Below are 22,241 nucleotides of genomic sequence, written 5' to 3' on the forward strand. Positions count from 1 at the left end.
CACATTAGAAAACTGTATAGACAGAGAGCACGTTCACTATAAAGAGGCCCAAGTCAGTGCGAGAGAAGACAGGCTTGGGAGAAAATGGGCAGTGACCACTCATGGCACAGGGTTCCTTCTGTGGAGATGAAGATATTCCAAAATTACTGGAAAAATATTTACCCAACTCTGGAACTGAATGAAAGAATGCTGAATGAAAGAATGATTTAAATGGCCAAATCCTGTGGCTACATTAAATGTATTTCAATAAAGCAGTTATAACTAGTTATATGTCTACAATACCACTCTTTATCATATTCTCTTGGCAAAATATGTAAATGTTACTTGTTTTATAGAACCAACTCTTTCCCTGACTCAGAATTTGAAATAACAGATTTTTTTTAAGTGCAAACCAATACATAATGGTAGCACCATCACCAAACTATATTAGTGGCTGGAGCAGTACCTGAAGCCAACCACGCATTGTGGCTCATGGCTTTACTCCCAGAACTCCAGAGGCAGAGGCAAGCAGATCTCTGTGACTGAGGTCAGCCTGGTTACATAGAGAGTTCCAGGCCATGCAAGACTACTAGTGAGACTCTGTTTCAAAACCAAAAGACGTGAAGCCAGCACTAAGTGTTCTGTGGGCCTCTCTGCTCAGCCCTCATCTCCTGTTCTGCTACAAGTTTTCCCAGTCCTGTCAAACTTTCAGCCAGTTCTTCACATGCTCACTTTCAGCATGCTTCCTTCTTGTCCTATATCCCCTTGGTTTATCTGAAAATGTCTTCCTCTACTCATTACAAGTGTATCTAGCCTTTCTAAATTCTATCAAACTCTAGGTCCTTCTATAAGGCACCTATTAACACCAGTTGGCAATACTCTTCCCTTTCTGAATATTTACCTACAATAATTACTCTATATATCGTTGCATCCACAATAACACTATAGTTACTTTTGAAGGGATAGTCATAGTTCTTTACTAGGGCTTATAGAATTTAAGTTCTTCCAGAATGCTTGTGTTTATTTGAAGTGACCAGAGCTAAGACAATGACAAACTTCTGTGGGCTTCCCACTGGTGACCACAGCTTATTTCTTCCACAACAAACTATTTTGATACATCATTCATAAGCTGTATGATGAAGCAGCTTCTTCACATCATCCAAAATGGCGGTACAGACTCACCAGCAGCTGCACTTCCTGCCAGCCCTGCCTCCTTACCTTCTGAAGTTTCCCTGAAATCCCTTTTGGATTAATTTATTTGTTGTCAGGAATGGAAAGACAAGACCTATTCATTTCAGGCAAGCACTCTGCCACCGAGCTACACTCTCAATCCTTTGTCTCTTTGCTTTTAACAAACAAAGCCAGAATGTCACCAACAATAATGAAATAGTGTCATGGGTTCCTTTTTGAAATGAGTAATTGCTAACAACTGGAAAACAGGTAAGACATGAAGAGACAATGTTCAGGAAAATTCAGGAGAGCACGAAGAAAGTGGACATGCAGGCCCTTACATCTATAGGACAATAGGAAGAACCAATCACTGAAGAACTAGAACCAGTGCAAGGAAGGAAGTGTCCTCCCAACTACCTGGCAACAATGGCTGCTGTGAAACTTTAATAGAGCCTGAACTCCACTGTCAGAAGTTCAAATCCCTGAAGAGCACAACCAGGAAGAGCTCAGAAGTCAGACTGCAAGGGTATCAAATGACTGCAGACTGCCTAATCCCAGCACTGAAAAGGAACAGCTAGGGACTGGAGAGATGGCTCAGCGGTTAAGAGCACTGACTGCTCTTCGGAAGGTCCTGAGTTCAAATCCCAGCAACCACATGGTGGCTTACTACCATCTGTAATGAGATCTGTTGCCTTCTTCTGGTGTGTCTGAAGATAGCTACAGTATACTTACATATAATAAATTTAAAAAAAAAGAAAAGAAAAGGAACAGCTAGGGTCAAAGCCCTGTAACTAACCAATACGGATGCAGACCCAACCAACCATCACACTGAGCCCTGGGACTCCAATGGAAGAGTTAGGGGAAGAACTGAAGGAGCTGAAGGGGATCGCAACCCCATAAGAACAACAACAATATCAACTAACCAGAACCCACCCCCCAGAGCTCCCAGGATCTAAACCACCAACCAAAGGGTATACCTGTGTGGGTCCATGGCTCCCGCTACATATGTAGCAGAGGACTGCCTTATCTGGTATCAATGAGAGGGGAGGCACTTGGTCCTATGGAGGCTTATTGCCAGTGAAGGGGGATGCTAGAGGGATGAGGCAGGAGTAGGTGGGTGGGGCAGCACTCTCTTAGAGGCAAAGGGGGGAGGGGGGGTTGCAGAGGGGAGACTGGGAAGGGGGACAGCATTTGAAATGTAAATAAATGAAATAATAAAAATAATGTAGCAAAGTTAGCTTGCTGGTTCTATTAGATAGTTCTTTGCTTCTGATTCAACCTGTATTTGATGTTGTCAAGGTAACATCCCTTAAATCTGCAAAAAATGGGAAATCATTTGAAATGTAAATAAAAATATATCGAATTAAAAAAAAGGAAAAAAGAAAAAAAGAAAAACAAAACAAAAATAAATGTAAATAAATTAAAATAAATAAATAATTAATTAAAAAATATTATTTACTGCCTCTGGATTCTTCCTTAATCTGGGTGTTAGTGACATGACTTTAGGGGACTATCATCTTTTTCATCTTTTTCCATTACACTTACATATTTTCAGAAAATAAGAACTTCATCTTATTCATCTTTGACTACTTCATTGTCTTATCCAAATATAAGATTCCCTCCTTCATGCAAAGTGCAAATAACTGCTTATTTGTTGAATTAAAAATGGAATATTTTTGCTAATGCTGAGCTTTCTAACTTTGCAATCTTTCTTACTTAGCCTATTTTGCTATAATCATTCACCTATTTTGTTTTACTTTGATATGTGTTCCTGATAAATAGCGCAAATCCTTAGAACAATTACTTTCTGTTTTGCACGACAGGAATCACTGTCTGGAATGACCTCCTTCACTTTCCATCTTCCTCGGTGAGACAGAAGAATTCCTAAAGCAAACCCAAAGCCCAAGGCTGACAGGATTCATCCTGTTGCGAGCTTGCTCTGCAGATCTGCCTTCCTTTCAAAGCTGGAATCACAGGCAGGCCACCCCCTACCTAGCATTAAGTGGATTGTGGGTATCCAACTCCTGCCCTCATGCTTGTTTGGCACGTGCTATACGTGCTAAATTGAAAGTTTGAAGAGATGGTTCTTATTGCCCTTTGTTTTTATCCACTCAAACTTTGTACCATAAAAATATTACACGTCTATGTGTGTCCTATCCCCAATCGCACAATATGTATTTTTAGGGTTAAAAGATGCACTCTAGGGCAAAGGAGAAGGCTCAATGAGTTAATGACCGAGTTACTCCCTAGGACCCACAGGGTAGGAGAGAACTCCCAAAAGTCATCCCCTGGCCTCCACCCCATGTATGGCATGCATCCCACCTCACCCCAACACAAATAATATAATCTTTCAACAAAATCATGTCCTCTACTTAACAATGTCCTGTAAAAATAAGTATCCAAACTGTAGTCCCTTTTCTTCTACCAATACTTTAAAATGTTCTATACATATAACAGAAATACTTAAAATAATCATTGCTAAAAAAATACAAGCTAGTAATTTAGAATACTAAAATAAGATATTTAAATATATAAATGTGCTTTACATATACAGGATATGTTAAAATTGAAAGCTAAATTCTTAGGAGATGAAGGATGCTAGTCCCACACTCAAAAGTCCTGGGTTCAATCCCCAATTAACCGATAAATTCTGAGAATAAAAAAAAATTAGGTATCAAAAGCACAGGATACTATGGTAGAAAAGCACTTGAATAGATATCTTGAAAGAATTCTTTTCTAGTTACAAATATTATTTCATAGTCTAGAGAAACCCTGAAAAAAGTAAAACAAGTACTGCTTTACATTGTATAAGAAACAATTAGTGCTATAACTGATTTTACGCGTGAAAACGTCTTCTTCAAGAGCAGCACACAGTTTATGTGCATGTGGATGGCTTGTGATATCTAAGCCATGTTAGATGGCCTGTGAAAGCTCATTATTTTTAGGCATCCCGGATAGCATATTTTAATGTTTTTTAAATTACATTTCTCTGTGTATGTGTTTGTGTGGGTAGGTGGGTAGGTGGGTGTGTGTGAGCGCATGCACACACGTACACACATTTGCATGTGCCATGGGACCTGTGAAGAGATCAGAGAACAACTTGAAGCAATCAGCTGTCTTCTTCCACCATGTGGACTAGAACTGAATTCAGACAATTAGGTTTAGCAGCAAGTACCTTAACCCACTAAGCTCTCCTGCCAGCCCAGCCCAGCCCCTTTTAAGTAGTCTTTTGGAAAAAGTAGTGTTCATGTTTTATAAATCCAAATTTTTATATGCTAGAGTTTCTTAAGGGAAGGTATATAAAAAAAAAAAGAAAAAGGTTATTTGATATCATAAATTATGATCAAAATAGCTTAGCTTTTTTCCTAATCTCCAAGCTTTAAGGAACAGATCATAGACAAAAGTCTGCGCATATGAGTGCACACCTTTGCCAACTCCCTACCTGTCACCTCTTTCACTGGGACTTCTAATTAGGAGGATGCACACAATGAGTCCTCTCTACTTCTGTTTCACTTTAGCTCTCCTACACTCTCACCCTAGAGGTTCCAGATTCTTATCCATGAAGTGATTATGGTCTAGCCCTGACTCAGATTTGTAACAAATGTCCAGAGGGATCCTTCGACCTGCCATTGACAAGAAGAGCCAATACATGTCTTCCAACTGAGTGAATTCTTTCACCTCGCCTCGGAGATCCACCACAATGCTGTAGGGTAAGAGACCTCCTTTCACAAACAATAAAAATAAAGGAAAAATGATCTCAGTGTAGAAAGTGGAAATTCAAGTCACTGTACTAATGACTAACACAGTCAGTTGTGACTAGTGACTAGCAACAACTGTGCAGGGCTTACCCCAGTGCACAAACATTGCACTGTGTGTTCAATAAGGGGTGTCTTTGAAGCTTTCAGCCTAATTATCTCTAATTTTATCTGATTACTAAATTACCCATTATATATTAGCACCCCAAAGTATCTCCAGCCGCATGATTAGCATAAAACTTTGAAGAGTGAACTACAATGAGACCAAACCAATCATGAACTTGTGTCCTTGATTTTCCAGAAAAAGAAAAATATGAAGCAAATAGAAAGAATCTGCTTTCTTTTAAATGTTACCATATCAAAACGCAGCTGACAGCATCCATACAGCCATTTATAAATAAAACATAGCCTGCTATTCTTTTTCAGTATGGCATTTCCTCCTTTTTTAGCTATTGGTCTCAAGATATATTTCTTTTCTAAAAAATAGAAAGTGTTTCCAAAGAGAGAGAAAAAAATCACAAAGTACATTTTTATGTTACAAACTATACAAAAATCTGTCACTATTTATGTTACAAGTCCAGTCATCAATAAGGTGCTTTTTTCTTCAATGTACCACTCAAAAATCAATTATATCAACTCGTTTGTATAGAGGAGAGAGCACCTTTCACGCAACTAGTATTAATGAGCAGACGTGACTATAGGATCTCCATCTGTTTCTCTGACAAAGCTGTGGCTTCTCTAGTCTCTCATTGAAATTCCATTAATCTGGTGTACCAGGGTCCAATGTGAAAATCAAAACTCCATCTAACCCTTTATCAGGTCTCAATAACCTACACGTGAACTCTGCCTGTTAGCACACAGCAAGTTATGATTTTGCTATCCATCAGGCAGCTGGCCAACAACAGACAGAAAAGAAGACAGAAACCAGGCAGGCTGGAAACAACATGTCTGGCAGGGTTCGAGGATTTTGTTTTTGTTTCTGTTTTCATCCCCATTCAGTGTCGATATGGAGTCTGGACTTTGTGAGATTATGCATTATTCTCCTTGCCTGTGATTTAATTGCTACCAGCAATCAAGTCGAAGCATCACTGAAGTGTGCTTGAATTTCATTAGAAGATATAACTTATGCTACTTTCCTACAGTACCTAATAAACCATAAAGAAACCAAAACACATATGGCTTGAGGGAATAACTGGAAAATTAGGTGGCCATTTGGGAACTGGATGAACTTTTGAACCAGAGGAACAGAGAAAAAGAAATATTAAAGGGAAAGACAGACTTAGAATTCACAGAGATGTGCAGCTTTGACCTTTACAATACCTTGAAAATTACATTAACTCTATGAAAAATATATTCTCATGCTTAGAGTTTATAATCCATCAACATTCAGAGACTGCTAGTGCCTGTCATAAGGTAAAAGTCAAAAGGACAAAACAACAACTTGACTTGACAAAGGCTAAACTGGCTATAGTTATTGTTAAATACATTTTTGTAATTAACACATCATTAGACTGATAACAGGAAAGGAAATTATATTCCACGAATCACAGAGAATACAGACAAAATCTTCACTGCAAAGAGCAAGCTGATGAGCTGCTAGGCTGGAGCCAATGTCCGGTGACTATCTGAAAATTAGCCTACCATGTTCCAAGAAGACGTAAAGCTGCTACAATCCTATTACTAATATATCAAAATAAAAGTAGAATGTCTAATCTGCTCAAGAATTGCTTACATACATACATACATACATACATACATACATACATAAGCACAGATATTTAACAAAACTGGTACTACACATAAACATGCCATCAAGGTTTTTAACAAGGTTTTTCATATCAGTGGGTTTATTTCAATTTTGGAAACACATGGAAAATTTTAACTTGTTTTATACTTATTTATTTATGGGAGTGATGCATATATGTACCAGAGCACTTCTGAGAAGGCCAGAGGCCAATTTGTGGGAATTGGTTTTCTCTTCCAACCACAAGTCCTGGGGCTGGGACTCGGGTCTTCAGGCCTAGCACCCATCTCACTGGTCACCAAAATCATTTATTCTTAAGAGAGAAAACAATAATCATAAGAATATTCTATAATTTAATAACAATTCACTTTTAGACTGTTTTTGGATCATATAAATTTAACTGATAGATTATTTTTTAAGTTGCAGAGTTTTTTAATATTCAATATAATGGCCCCTATATATCAAAATATTTACGCGATTTTTGAGAACTTGATAAACCTACTTGATGATATAGTCAATGTATGTTTATTCTTTTAAATATAAATGTTCTGTCTCTGTGCATGTGTACAGATGCATACATACATACACATACACATACAGTTTACAGAAAAGCAAACCAAATAATTGAAGTGAGTCTTAAAACAGTGCATCTTTAATAATCATTATTTTGCCTAAAAATACTATTTCTTCAACTATAAAATGGTAGAGATGAGGACGGAGAGGGTGGTGCTTGGTTATGGATGGCAAGCACTGGTGAAAAGAAGCATGCATCTTTGCAAACGACAGAAGACAGAAAACATTCCTCCCTTTAAAATGTATTAAACATAAAAGTTAACACAAAATGGATGCAATTATCACTGCTACACATTGGACAAAGTTCTGGATGTAAAAAAAGACTGTTTTGTTCTGAATCAGTGGTTAGAATGTTTATCACTTATGCTTGTACTTGACTTATCCCTGTTCTGCAATAGACATAATTTTATACCTCATAAAAGCAATTTATGTTTCCAAAGGGAATGATCTGGATAACACGGAATGCGGAGTGCTTCGATACAGGAAGCACATTTTCATTCAGCAACTGTACTCAGAGACAGAACTGCACAGTCTGATCATCGTATGGTGACAAAAGGCATCCTTCATTTCTATGTCTCAGTGAAACTTTGAGTGGCACAAATTAATATGCATGGCTAATGCACTGGTATGCATTCTTAATTTATAACTATAGATCACTCTTACAAGCTTTCTGGAGTGCAGATTCACTTGACTAGCTATCAAAAAGGAGGCACTTGCTGCATCTTAAAAATAAGATTCATAAGTCTGGGAACAGTCCATGGGTTTTAAAAATCACTAAAATATAAACAATAAACTCTACTACTAATTCAATTAATACAAGACATGGTATTACTAATGCATAATATGGGGCAGGGTTAAAGGGTGATCAGAAAAATGAAAATGTATAGTAAAAAGGCATTTGATTAGAAAAAAACTATCTTAATATGAGAAGGTAATGTAGAAATAATTAATTTAATATTTTATGAACTCATTTTGTATGAAGTTTTAAGAAAAATATGCCAAATATCTTGTTCATTATTCATACAATAAATAATACAAAAAAACATTAAGGAACACAATCAAATATTAAGCAAGAATATGATCGTATTAAATTAACCAACAAACTGTTACTAAGAACCTTCCTGTAATAATACCAGCACTCGCCTAGAAATTTTAGTAAAAAGAGTTTTCTTTACAAAAGCAGCAACTACACATTCACAAAGCCTCCTAGGACCACTAGAGAGAGCTCTTCGGAAAGGTTGTATTATACATGAGGTACCCCCAATCCCATACTTTCTGCTTTCTGTTAAGCCCACTCCCTTTACATGCAGATCTGTATGAAACTGCCAAGACGTATAGTCTATGAGAGAATGTCACATACCATCCGAGGGGCCATCATCATCTTTATCATAGCGCTCTGAGCCTAAGGAAATCGTGTCTGGAGGCCCAGCAAAAGGATCATCATATTCATCCCCCTCCTCGGCATCACCTGTAAATGAATCAGAGAAATGCCTTCTATGATTTACCCACTGAAATTAATGATACCCTGACAAAAGAGGTCAGTTTTACCACTAAGTTTAGTCACTGCAACAGAAAAAAAATAATAAAATACACAAAAAGACCTATTTAACTATGTAAAACCACGCCTGACATTATTTTATATCCATTGTGATATAAACGACTTAGTAAATAGTTTTAAAAGTCAGCAGACAACTGCATACTTCTGACCCAAAAGAATTCAGTGCTAAGATCGAGGTTTCTAGAAGTTCAAAGAAAACAGAAAAAAACAAAACAAAACAACTAAGCAAAACCAATAAAATAATGAGAATAACAAGAACTGAAAAGTGGAAAGAGAGCAACTGAGAAAACAATTCATGTGCTTGTACTCCCCTTACCTGTGCAGTCGTCTGAAGCCTGTAATGAAGGGTTGACTAGGTAAAGCCAGGGGAACACGCTTTCCATTAAAAGTCATAGGATTATATTTGATAAAAGGAGTTACATTTTCAAGAGCAGGAATTCATTAGGCAGAAAATGCTTTAAGAGTCATATAATCTCTCTAAATTCAAACACAATAACATACAAACCTTTCCTGTTTTCACACAGTGGTTTCAAACACTGGTTTCATGTGGGAGCCTGTTTCCTACTTGGTTCTCAAATCCTAGGATGGTTTGTTAGGGCTTTTATAATCTGTTTGCTTTACATATTTAATCCCCATGATAAGAGCTCTGGGGTATTTTCTCGTGTACTTGACTAAAATATTTTTTAATGAATTAGCTATTTGCTACGCTCAGTTATACATTTATTTTTCTTAAGAATTCAACAATATAGAAAAACATATGCCTAATAGTATACTATCCAATAACAATTTAAATTATCTGCTATCAGTTAAAGGAAGTTTGGCTAAAAAAGGACATGTGCATCCTCTGGCATCCATCTGATGCTTCTTCCCATTTTCCTGAACATTTTTAATAGAGGTTGCCTTTTTCAAGATAATATTGTCTACATAATTTAAGAATTAAATGTTAATTTCTATTTCCTTATGATTTTGCCATTTCATGTACAATCATCACCCTTATCCTTGAAACTGCAGAGATGGTGACATCCTCATGAAGACAAGAGCAGAATGCCTATCTCATCATCCTTACCAAGTCTGTCACTGATACACTAGATATGGCAATATGTTTGTAATCAAAGTTCCAAGGACTGCACATAGATGCTGCCACCTCTTTAGAACTCATCTTTCTTAAGGCACTCAAAGTAGTGCTTTCCAGGATATTACAATGTTTCTTTTATACATCAAGTTTTTACTTGAAAAGGAGCCTCATAAAATGCTAACAAAATATTTTGAACATGTTTGATTGTACATGGAATGTACAATAAAGATCACAAAATTCTCAGTTACTTTTAGTTACTATGACCTATTTTTAATGAAGAATTGTTATAATATTGATTTTCTACTGGCTCTTCACATTACACACTAAACTATAAACCTTGCTAAATTTCTAAGGCATCAGGATACTTTATATACATTTTCACAACTTAGATTTCAATATATTAGCTACTATAACTACAGAAAACAGTAAAGCTAAGTAATACATGGAAATGAATTGAGATAGTCAGGCTTAATCCTCACACTCAGTATGGAAATGAATGGATGAATTAAGACTTATTTTAAAGTTTTAAAAATCAATAGTTTAACTTTGATATGGCTATTGTCTATTTTAATGTATGTGATTTTACACACATGGACTCATAAACCAATCTATAGTCTATGTATATGCTATATATAACAAGATTATAAACACTGTTAACACCAAAAACATTTAAAATAAGAAAATATATTCTATAAAAATTTGTCACTGACATGTTGAAGACCTCTCTAGTTTTGTTTTTTAAAATATATACTTTTAGATTATTATTAAAATTAAATTGTCTTCAATTGGCCTATTATAAGAACTGAAATTGATTGAAAGAATGGATTTTTAAATTGGCGTGATATTTGTATTTACCAAAGACAAGCTAAGTTAAATACTGCCACAGGACTGTTTACTTCCCTTCCCACAGCACCTTTTGCCACCCCTCTCTGATCCCAAGAACTGTCTAAACGTACAGGAATCTATACAGCATCTGTGTGGGAAATGATCTTTTTTAAAGTGTATTAAATTGAAAAACACTACTTTTCAGCATGGTTTTACTGCACTGATGGTCCACCCCTTTACCCTCCTCTGAGTTTGTTTTCCAACCATTTCCTCATCCAATAAAGAGGATAAGCTGTTCTCCTCTGAGGATCTTTAACTGAACACAGGGGTCGCTGTTGAGTAGCACACGGCATCTTTCCTCCCCAGGGCTAAGTATCTTTAGCTATACCTACAAAGGATTCTATAAATTAAAAGGAAAACATTCAATGTGTGTTTATGTAATAAAATACTGAACTCGGAATCAACAATGGGCATCAGGTAAAAGTATCCAATACAATTTACAGACATAATTGAAAGCATTACAGACTAATCAGACATCTAAAAGAAAAGCATGCTCAAATGTAATGCCTGCAGAGTCATTAGTTGGCAGTCATTCTATTACAATCACACATAATGTCCATGGTGCCTTGAGCCTGTGCCAATGACAACAGCATAAATTTTGCATCTCATTTCTGTGGTCATAAAATTAATGATCAGTTTAAAAATACTTCTTTGTAAAAGTTATTGCGCAAAGAAAAGACATGAATGTGTCCCTGTTATGTACTCACAAGGATAATTATGGGGTTGTTGCTCATTAATACTGCTTCTTGTTTCCCTAGAAAAGCATTTGATTTATCCCACAACTTTCAAAAGTTTAATTAACGATACAAAGTTAACCATCTAAAAGACAATGATCCAAGGCTTCCCTTCCCAGCGTTTTAGTGGCAACTTCCAGGCTTAATTGCACCACAGCAGCATAGGTCCCTGATAACTATTTTGAAATTTATAATACTGCTAGCCATCCCTTTTCACAGGGCTTATAATCATTTACCATTTTCATAAATGCCTAGAGACGCAGCCAACAGCGATGGGTTAGCCGTGAGCTCTACCACCAATGAAGGCATTCTGCCCAACTGATCGCTTATTTTGTCAAATAAAGTTCTATTTGAAATATAATCAGATAATCGGCCAAATATACCTAAAATTTACAGCCTAATTTGTATACATATTTAAATATCACCTGTTCTTCATAAATTTGTATCACTGTTAACTTAAGGAAAATTATAACTAACATATTATTTATTTAAAGAATAATTACTCCTTCACACAGAGCATAGAGGACAAAATTTGGAGAGATAACTCCAAATGAAAACAAATTAATTTCTAAAACCGTTCATTTGACCAATCTAATTTCTCCAGTAATAATACATAGTAAATATATAAATTTGCACTTACTCTGCAATTTCTTAAAGGACGTTTAGTTCCTAAAACACTGAATGACACAAATAAGATTTTCCTCTCATTCTTAGAAGGCCAACTTAGAGCCAACAGACAATAAACATGACTCACACCAAACTGAGGCAGAGATTTGAAATAAGGGCATCATTTCTCCAGGACTGCCCTGGAAATAGGCTCCTACCATTACAGGCGCCATTATCTCAAACATGCTTTAACACACTGTACAAGCATGAGGAAGGAGGGAGGGGTGGAATAGAACTCCTTGAGTTTAATTTGCTCAGATTTCATTATGGAGTTAAGTTTCAACTGAGAATATACTGTTAGGAAATTAAACCCAAAGACTGGCTCTTCCATTAGTCTGAAGACTCCACTAGGACAAACTAAAATATATCCCCTCTTACCTAACAGTCTTGCTATTTTTACAAAGTGGTCCACTAATAAGCTTAGATAATACAAACGAGAAGGTCAAAGGAAATTGCTTTCTAAATAAATCTGTGCATATTTAACAATACTGATAGAGTTGTAAGGACAAAAATCTATTAAATTTTTTTCACGGTTAGAGGGAAAGGGACTCTAAGGAGAAAATAAGAGCTCTTAAGCTGCCGTATCTAAAGCAATCCCATTTAAAAACTAGATGTTGGCCTAGTGCAGGGGGCTCTGCAGGAAGTACAGGTCTACTATGCTGGATCAGCACAGGAAGGGCAAAAGGCAGGGAGTTTAAAAAATAGCATCCCACTTAATATCTATTTTTTAAAGGACTTAGACATTTCTAAAAACGTCTTTCAAAACTGAACTTCTGAATCAAGATTAACTTCAAACCTCTTGAGAAACAAAGTCACAATGGAGAACATTCACTGGGAAGAATTTACTGAATATCTACTATGTGTTACATTACCTTATTCTGATAAATCTAGAAAGGAAGCAATACCTAAATCAGTACTGACACTAATACAAGGTAAAAATTTAACCAGCATACAACTCTTTGTGATAGACCTAATATGTACTGGAAAATTCTAGCTAATGATTAATAATAATCATCTTTACAAAAATAGTAATGTATAAACTGCAAAAATAACTTTTAAGTCACTTTAAGAGAACTGTGACAATGAACAATTATAAAATAATTATGTATTATGGGGAGGGTTGGGAGGCAGAGGCAGAAAAATCCTGAACTCGAGGCTGGCCTGGGCTGCAAAAGAGATGCTGTTTTAAAAAATTTGTTTTTAATCATAGAGCATAATTCCAGTGTGCAAAGACCTGTAGCCTACACTGTTAGGATTCAGGAGAACACTAGACAGTATCAGGATATATTACAACTATGATACTTAGTTACTTATCTTGCTCAAGAGTTCCAGAGTTACAGGGACCTTTTTTTTTTTCTACATGAATAGGCAATATTTCTAATGAATAGCAGGGACTATACCAAGTACACTGTTTTTTGCCTAGATTCAAATCTATTTTTTACTAAAAATTAAGGCATTTAGATGAACAACTGATAATTATTCTAAAGTTACAATGTTACAGACCTCAATGGAGAATCTATGCTCAATTATATAAGGAGAGCCTTCAAAAATGAAACCAATGGGAAGTTTTAAAATATTATCTTCCTTTGGAAATGAATATAAATAATAGGAAAGCTAGTGGTAAGCCTCGACATTTAAATGCCACTACAATAAAGTAGGCTATTCTCAGTCAAAGAAGACATACCAAAGGAAATAGTCTAAGATCTATACAACTTAAGGCTGTAACTATGATTTCAGTCCAACTAATTTTAAAGACTGAACAACCTGTAGACTGTGCTTTGTAAATCCCAAGATGGAAGATCCTACAATGCAGGGGAAGGAATGAGAGAGACAGGAAGACAGAAATAGACATCTGTGAACATTACAGAAATTGGTAACTAAACTTATAAATGAGTAAATCTCAGTTAACTCATTTTAAGAACTTTCTACCTGGACCTCTTTCTCTCAATAATGATATTAAAATTAACCTACCACTAGCTTACTAAAGGATGGAATACAAAGGTGAAACCTGTTTTTCTTCGCATCATTGTGAACCTACAATGGCAAGACAGCAGTGGGAGGAAGCAGGGAGGTTGGAACGCAGAGGACATGAACACACAGGATCATGACCAGACACCTAGGAGAGACTGGAAGCACAGACAGCAGCATCAAACCACCTGGAACTGAATTCACTCAGAGTAGAGATCTTTGAAAGAAGATGCATGCTGGGTAATCATTTTGCAACCATTAAGTCTGTGTCCTTTACTAGTCCTAATAGGCTAGAAAATAGTCTTTTTAGAACAAAACTGAATATATTGTGAGGGTGTGATGGCATAAAATTACTCAGCTTCTCATATTTCTCCAAGGTATACATCTAATTTATCCACAGGCTTACTTTGTGCCGGCACTCTTGGTGATTAGTTAACTCAATTCAGCAGTATTGAGCTGCAAATGACTTATTCAGAGGAAAATGATTATGGGGAAATCTCTGAATTCCACATTATTTGAACTCTTATTCTAGGCTCATTTTTCAATTTCTATCAAATACTGTATAAACTTCCATATTCTTTGGAGACAAAGAATGTATCTCAGTAATGTAATTTTAATATCCACACACCTGAACAAGTTCTAAAACAGAATCCCAAAGGGAAAGCATGCAATTATACAATGGCTTCCCATTATCATGCCTTCTTAGCTTAAAATTTTTTAATGTCCAAATAATTAAGTCACAATGAGAGTTCAGCAAATAGTCAGTGCATCAAAATCTGCCTTTCGAGAAGAGGTAAAACCCGGTATCTATTATTTCCTCACAAACAATTATATTAAAAAAATCATCATCAAAATGTATAAACCCATTTGTGCAGGTACCTAAGTAAATGCAATAGGATGAAGGCCAAGTTTAAGATCCCCTGAGGCACACAACCATAAGGACTAAGAAGGAGGAGGCTTTGCCTGCTCTTATCTGCATTTTCGTAGGGCAAAACTTCTCTTAGTCCAATTGGATCACACCAGTCCTGACAAACAACTGTGAAAGAAACTGTGACTACTTGAAATTGAGGATGTGTGGAGCTAAGAACTTGGCGTCCTAAAGCTGTCTCACTGCAGACAGCTCAGATGGGAATTAATGTCAGGACCCAGCTAGAAGGTGCCACACTATTGTCTTGTCCAGACTTGGAAACTGGTTCCACAGATTAGCAGACCTCACATTCTTATCTTCATACTGACATTCACAAGCTGAAGGTCATGACCTGTGAATTAGCACCTTTGAAATAATGACAGTGCGCAGGTCCTCTCAAAGAACTGAAACTATGAAGTTCTTGGAAGTTCCAGTGCTGAGCAACAGTCTCTCAAGTCTAAAGGAAAACCGTCAGCTCACCAGCACTACCACACATCTCAAAAGCCAAATACCCATCTCTAAAAATGTCTAACACACACATTTATTCAAATCAAAAGAACCAAAATAAAGATCAGCATTTAAAAACATGTTATTCGCCATTAGAAACAATGAATTCATGAAATTCTTAGGCAAATGGATGGAGCTAGAGAATATCATACTAAGTGAGGTAACCCAGACTCAAAAGGTGAATCATGGTATGCACTCACTAATAAGTGGATATTAACCTAGAAAACTGGAATACCCAAAACATAATCCACACATCAAATGAGGTACAAGAAGAAAGGAGGAGTGGCCCCTGGTTCTGGAAAGACTCAGTGAAACAGTATTCGGCAAAACCAGAACGGGGAAGTGGGAAGGGGTGGGTGGGAGGACAGGGGAAGAGAAGGGGGCTTACGGGACTTTCGGGGAGTGGGGGGGCTAGAAAAGGGAAATCATTTGAAATGTAAATAAATTATATCGAATTAAAAAAAAACATGTTATTCATGCTGACAACTAAAATTCATACCTATTTTTACCCATCCTTTAAAATCATGACCTAAGAGCTAGGGACATATAGCTCATGGAGTGTCTTGCATAGCACGTGTTCCATCTCCAGTGTCACAAAAATCACGAAGCACCTGCACCCCGTAAAGCAATCTCTGTCATGGGAGATGGCAAGAGGTGACAGCTCAGCCGGGGTCATCTAAGCACTCTGCTGGACTGCGAGGGCATGCCTGTCCTTAGACTCCTGCCACTCACAACCACAGAACCCACGACTATGAAACAGGATTCTAGATCCGCTTCTCAATATTCCCCTCAGCAGGGGGAGCTAGCACTCTCATCTTGAAGATCTAAACACATAGCATGGAAATTAAAATTTTCATTCCAACTATAAAATTTCAGAACGTTAAGACTAGCCTATTGAAAATCTCCACCAAAGAAAATATTTAAGATTTGATATTTACCTTTGTCTTGAAATTCCTGAAGATAGCTGTAAAAATAAAGAAAATAAAACATTTAGATGTGGGTGAAAAACCAAGGCAAGGTCTAATTAATAGCAATATTTCAAATTCAAAATGTGTATTACAAATATATGTCTAGAGAAAAAATTTCTATCCTAAAATGACAATTTCTAAAGGCTTAGAAATTCATAATACATACATTTAAGTATGGAAAAAGAGAATTTTTAAAAAGACCTAATAGTAGACTATATCTTTAATATCTACATTTATTTATGTATTTATTTATTTAATGCGGTTACAGTTTAAAAGATTGTCTTTTTCAAGGTCTGAGGTATTTTTCACATGGATATTAAAACTTCCAAAATGTCCTCAGATGCTCAAAATAAACACTTAGCATTTTTCTAGCATACTTAGAAAAAAATATATAACTATCAACACAAAGGATATCTGCATTTGAAACTATTATAGTGGAAATATATTCTTCCCTTTAAAAATACTTAACATTAATAAGCCAGAACATAAAACTTAACTCCATAATAAACATTAATTACAGACTTATTAACAAGTAAGAAATTAGTAATAAAAGGCAAGTGACTTACACAGACTTTACATCTTTTATCTTCTTAATGAGAGATTCTCTCTTTTCCTTGGCTTTCTTGGATAAATTTTCCCCTTTCAGTGTGTCTGCCACAAATGTTTCAACATCTAAACCATGAAATATAAAAACAGTATACAAATTATAGAAAAGAACCTTTTCTGTGTGAAGACAAATGGGCCAGTGATTGTTTGTACACTTAAGTGTTGATATCTGTGCAGTTTATGGTGGTTATTCATCTGTCCGAAGCAGAGCAGCTGAAATACAGTTCAAAAACTAAGTTGGACAAATCAGTTCACCACTTAGCTAAATAAAATCTGTCTATTATACTGATGCTTAGCACAGCAAATGCTATTTGGATGTTTGGTATCATTAAACTAAAAAGAAACACGCAAGTTTTAATAGACTATGGTGCCCATCAAACAAATTCTCTTCTATAAAGCAAGCGGAAGGCTTTTATGAATGTGCCACTATCCGTTTATAATTACTTTATAAGTTGCCATAAGAACAAGTCATAGTACTTTATAAAGACAAGCTAAAGCCTCTGATAACACTTTGTTTTCCTCCAGTATAATCTATTTTCAGGAACACATAATGTCTAATGCTTAACGGAAAAAAATAAATGCCCTTTTTTTTTCTAGCCAAGATTCTCATATCATACCCGCCTCCTTGCTACCTGCCCCACCCATGCCGGCTACCCTCAAGTCAAAAGACAGCCAGTTGTCTTTTCTTCCCACCTTGCTTTCTGTGACCTGGAATACTAGTTAAATAAAGAAGTGTAAACATGGGTTCTTCTACTATTTAAAAGTACAGTGTCTAAGAAACTGATTTCTATGGCTTTATAGAACATTCCCCAAGGTCTCTTCTGAAATCTTAGTAAACTCCTAGATATTGTGTTGGCTGATTCCTCTCCTGTAAAGTTCCAAGAAGTCCTTACTGGTTTGATTCCTAGACATCCATTATTATTGTTCATAAAATATTGGATAGCTTACACATATTTTATTTTCAGAATTTCATGACTCACTTTAAAATATCTCTTAAGAGAACTGCATTAAAATTTTAGACAAATCACCCACATTCCATACCAAAAGATGTGTGACTTACTTTCTTTTTCTCTAACTACTTTGTCTCCTAACTTACATGGATAAAAAGATCAAAACATAATATTCACATAAGTAATGAAAAGTACAATAATCTCAATTGTATTTATATTTAACCTTTTAAAACCTACTATGGAGACTAGAATGCAATCAATTTTAGATTCTTGATTACATAAAGTATTTTGCAGAAAGAATTTTAGATTCTTGATTACAGAAAGTATTTTGCTCCAATGAGGAACATGGATGAAGCTGTTACATATTCATAATAAATGCATTTTTTTTTTTGCTAAGCCAATACAAGGGAAAAAATAAAATTAAAACATGAATCAATCTCTTCACGGCAAGTATATGTTAAAAGTGAGTATCAAAAAGCAGAATCTCCGGGCTCTTCTTTCCTTCTGTGGCCCCTAAAATACTGACTGGGGAAAGAGGCAGAGGCAGAGGTCAGTGGCCTGGGACAAATTCTCAAGTGGGTTCAAAAGAGTAAAACTTCTACCCACAGGAGCAGGAAGGGGCCACCTCTGGACTCGCCAGGCTGTAGCTGAAAGAGATCCTTGGTTTTTTAAACACGGAACAAGAAGTAGCAGGCTATGCCGTTAGCCCTCCCCAACCCACCCTATACTTGCAAGACTCACAGACACATAGACTGGTGAACAGTCTGCTTAATGTTATTTTCGTTCAATGTTTGTCTTTAATTCCCTCTTCCACGAGTATTTAATTGCCTATTTTACATTTTCATTATGCAATCCCAGTTTAAACAAACAGGATCTATTTTCTATCTCCGGAAGCAATAACAGAACAAATTACTGCGCAAGAGTTATTTCTTTAAAAGGTCATTTCAGTTTTATAAAAACTCAGAAAACAACCTCAGAAACAAACATTGCATGATCAACTTGCTGTTTCCTAAAAGCCTGCCCGATGTGGCTTGGAAACGGGAACCCATCCCTCTATTTTGAGAAAACATTTGTTGAAAGAGTTAGGAAAAATCCAAATTTCTCAAGGGGAGGACTGGGTATGGAAAACATCTATACTTTTAAAATGATACGTTTAATATATTTATTCCCACACTTTTTCCTAGAAAATGTCTTAAAAGCAATTAGGACGATTTTTCCAAACATTGGCTTTTTCGATAATTCTCTAAAAGGATAAAGAGAACAAACTGCTTTGCTAGGGGTGGTGTTAGAGGAGAACTTTAGCTGGGAAAAGCTGCAACAATCTGGTTTGTTGGTTGCCCATAGACTTGGTTAGTATTTAAGCTTTAGAAGTCTAGGATGCATCTTAAAATATACACTGCCGTCAGGTCTAACGGATGAAATACGCCAGCCTCCGCTGGCAGCAATAGAAGTACTGCGGCAGCTTGCCGACTTTTCTCCCAGGCGCTTTTGCGAGAGCCCCGGAACAGGGATCACGGACCAGGCTGTCCTGGGGTGCCCCAGCCTTGCCCCCAGAAACCAGCTCAAACCCAGCCAGCCTTAAACCTCGAGCTCTTGTCCACGTAGCGGGGAACAGAGAGCTGGGCACAGAGAGCAGCTGAGCTCGGGACAGCCACACTAGACAAATGGGGCTGGATCTGCGGCTTTGTACCTCAAAGCCAGAGTAATATTTCAAAAGGCAGCAATAAAATTCTTGGGTAAATCAAGCGCTCCTCTAGCTGGTTGGAAAAGAGATTTGAAGCTTTTTATTGTGCTCTAAATAGCCCTGCAAATGGTGAAATAGCCCGCCTCGGTGAGCTAGCGAGCAGCCCTGGCCCTTTTTTACCTTCCTTTAGAGGTCGTGTCCTCCTGTTCATATGCAGATTTCACTGACTCCTTTCTGTAATTCCGGGGGAACATGGTAATTTGACTACACGAAAAGGTCAGCCTGTGCAGGCTGGCCCGGGAGCCCAGGGACGGAGACTCCCTTTTTCTCCGAAGGAGAGGTTTTGTTTAACTCATGGGCGCCAGCCACGGAAAAGCGGGATTGGGGGTGGGAGGCGGCTATTGGGCTCCTGCCAATAAGGCCTGGAAAAGAGGGTGCCAGCAAGGCAACAGACCGATGGCACCCCACCCCATGGGCCTCAGAAGCTGCAGATCTAACAGCCCAAATCTAACAGCAGAATCACCTCCACTTCCATGGCCTCTACTGTAAGTCAGCAACAGGAAAAAGTTATCTCAGTGAAACATAAACAGGGTGGTAATTTTTGCTCCTGTTACACCTTAACTTTGTCAAGAGTAAACCGTCCATTGGGAACAGCTGTAAAAATCTGGGGCAAGGCAGCTGAAAGATCAGATTTACAACTGCTTTGTCCATAAATGTTAAGGTCTGAAAACAAAATCAAAAGATGACATGTTCTAGCTCTTAGGCAGTTCCATCAGGGAACCACTCAGCAGACAACTGACTCCTGGGAAGTGAGCGCTTCAACACCCCACCCACTAAATGGTTCTCCCAGTCTCCTTTCTGTTTTCTTTGTCTTTGTGCATGTGAACCCCTAGAAAACTTGAACCCTGCCTTCCTCTAGACTGAGTGAGGACAGGTAGCACACTCAACACACACACTTTTTTTTTTTTACCATCTTCCATGGTGATCCAATAGCAAAACGCTATAAGAACAAATGTCTTCCAATGATAAACTCCTCCCCAAGGCAGTGAGAGTTCAGCACCTGTCCTCACAAACCTCCACTATGGAACAGCCTGGCAGTGGAGAACAAGGTCCCCTCCCTCTTCTCTCTACCTAACACACACCCACCTCTGCACTGGCCTGAATCTGCCTAAAGGAGAAAGCAGGAACTGGGGTAAGCGACCATTTGCTGAGTCTCGCATCAATAAAATAACTGTAAAAACCAATCCTGGTCCCCCAGATGGCTTTACTACTTAATTCCACATGTCTCCCTACCTTATGGTGGGAACCAGATTTCACTTTGTTCGCTGAGCTGTCACCCCACCCTACTGTGTTAACCTAAAGCCTACACTTTCAGCTGCCATCAGAACAGAGTCACACTCTCTGTTAAAACAGGGAATGGTTTGACCAAACAGCTACTGGGGAAAATATAAAAATCAATTCAACTGGGCACATGCAGATCAATGGAGCAAGATACCCAAAGTTGGAAACTGGCTAATTGAAAAATTATTGATTGTTGTAGCCAATGCCTTTCCCTGGATTACCTTGCACTTTCCCATGTTACTGCTGAACTGTGGACTTCTTAAACATGGAAAGAGACAGGAAGAAGCACAGATCACCAAGTGCAAGCGATGAAGTAAATCTGAGTTTTATAATCCAATTGGCTACAAAATTTTCAAAACTGGCGGTACAAGCTCCATGGTTTATTATGATAAGAAGCTGGGCTGTTCAAAGATAAGGTGGCCATCTTTCACCCTCTTTAGGTTTATCTAATCAAAATCTTTGCACCACACACTTCAAAGGAGCCACAGTGAGTAACACACTCGCCTGAGATTTACACTACACCCACCCACAGTTGGGCAGCATCTAATGTAATGTGTTCAGGAGGTGATTGGAAGAGAAACGTAAACTCAGTGGGATGAAAAAGATAGACTTGGCTTTAATTGAAAAAGACAAACTAAATAAATAATGAGGATATAAAACCTAGCCTGTGCCACTTTTATCACCCATATATGACACTTAATGTTCAATTTATGGGCAACAACTTAACTGTGTTTCAAACCACCAGAGCCTTTCCCTCCTTTGGTGTCCTTACCTTCTTTCTTCAAGTACTTCATGGCAAGTATCAGCAGAGATAAACATACTTGGAAAGTTCATTTTTAGTACATTTAGATGTTTTGAAAGAACCGAATGCTGATTAAGATTAGATTAACTATTTAAGATGCACATACTATCAAGAGCCTTACTTAGGAATCGAAGGTAAAAATACTTTCACTGGAAAGCCATGCTAAAATAGCCCCCAACAAGAGAAAAGAAGGCATTTTACTCTTAAGTAAATAGATAAGTAATTTTCCTAATGCTACCTCTTCATTTACAGATACTATCTGACCCAGACAAAAATCTCTATGAACTTCTGGTCCCTTGGTTTGCAAACTCATATCGGTATTTGTAGAAGGAAGGATCTTAGAGGTGCCATGGGCTGATTTCACTTTCA

General features: G+C 37.3%; 1 protein-coding gene across 1 annotated transcript in view; it reads right to left on the minus strand.

Annotated features, from left to right (window-relative positions):
* Positions 1-22,241, minus strand: part of Skap2 (src kinase associated phosphoprotein 2) — a 166,396-nt gene that overhangs the window by 140,406 nt on the left and 3,749 nt on the right. Inside the window, exons 2-4 of the mRNA XM_052173738.1 lie at positions 17,056-17,161; positions 16,460-16,485; positions 8,582-8,689 (exon numbers count right to left, since the gene is read on the minus strand). Coding sequence (XP_052029698.1) covers positions 8,582-8,689; positions 16,460-16,485; positions 17,056-17,161 — 240 coding nt within the window. The remainder of the gene's footprint in view (positions 1-8,581; positions 8,690-16,459; positions 16,486-17,055; positions 17,162-22,241) is intronic.

Source organism: Apodemus sylvaticus, chromosome 2 (genome assembly GCF_947179515.1).
Source record: "Apodemus sylvaticus chromosome 2, mApoSyl1.1, whole genome shotgun sequence".
NCBI lineage: Eukaryota > Metazoa > Chordata > Mammalia > Rodentia > Muridae > Apodemus > Apodemus sylvaticus.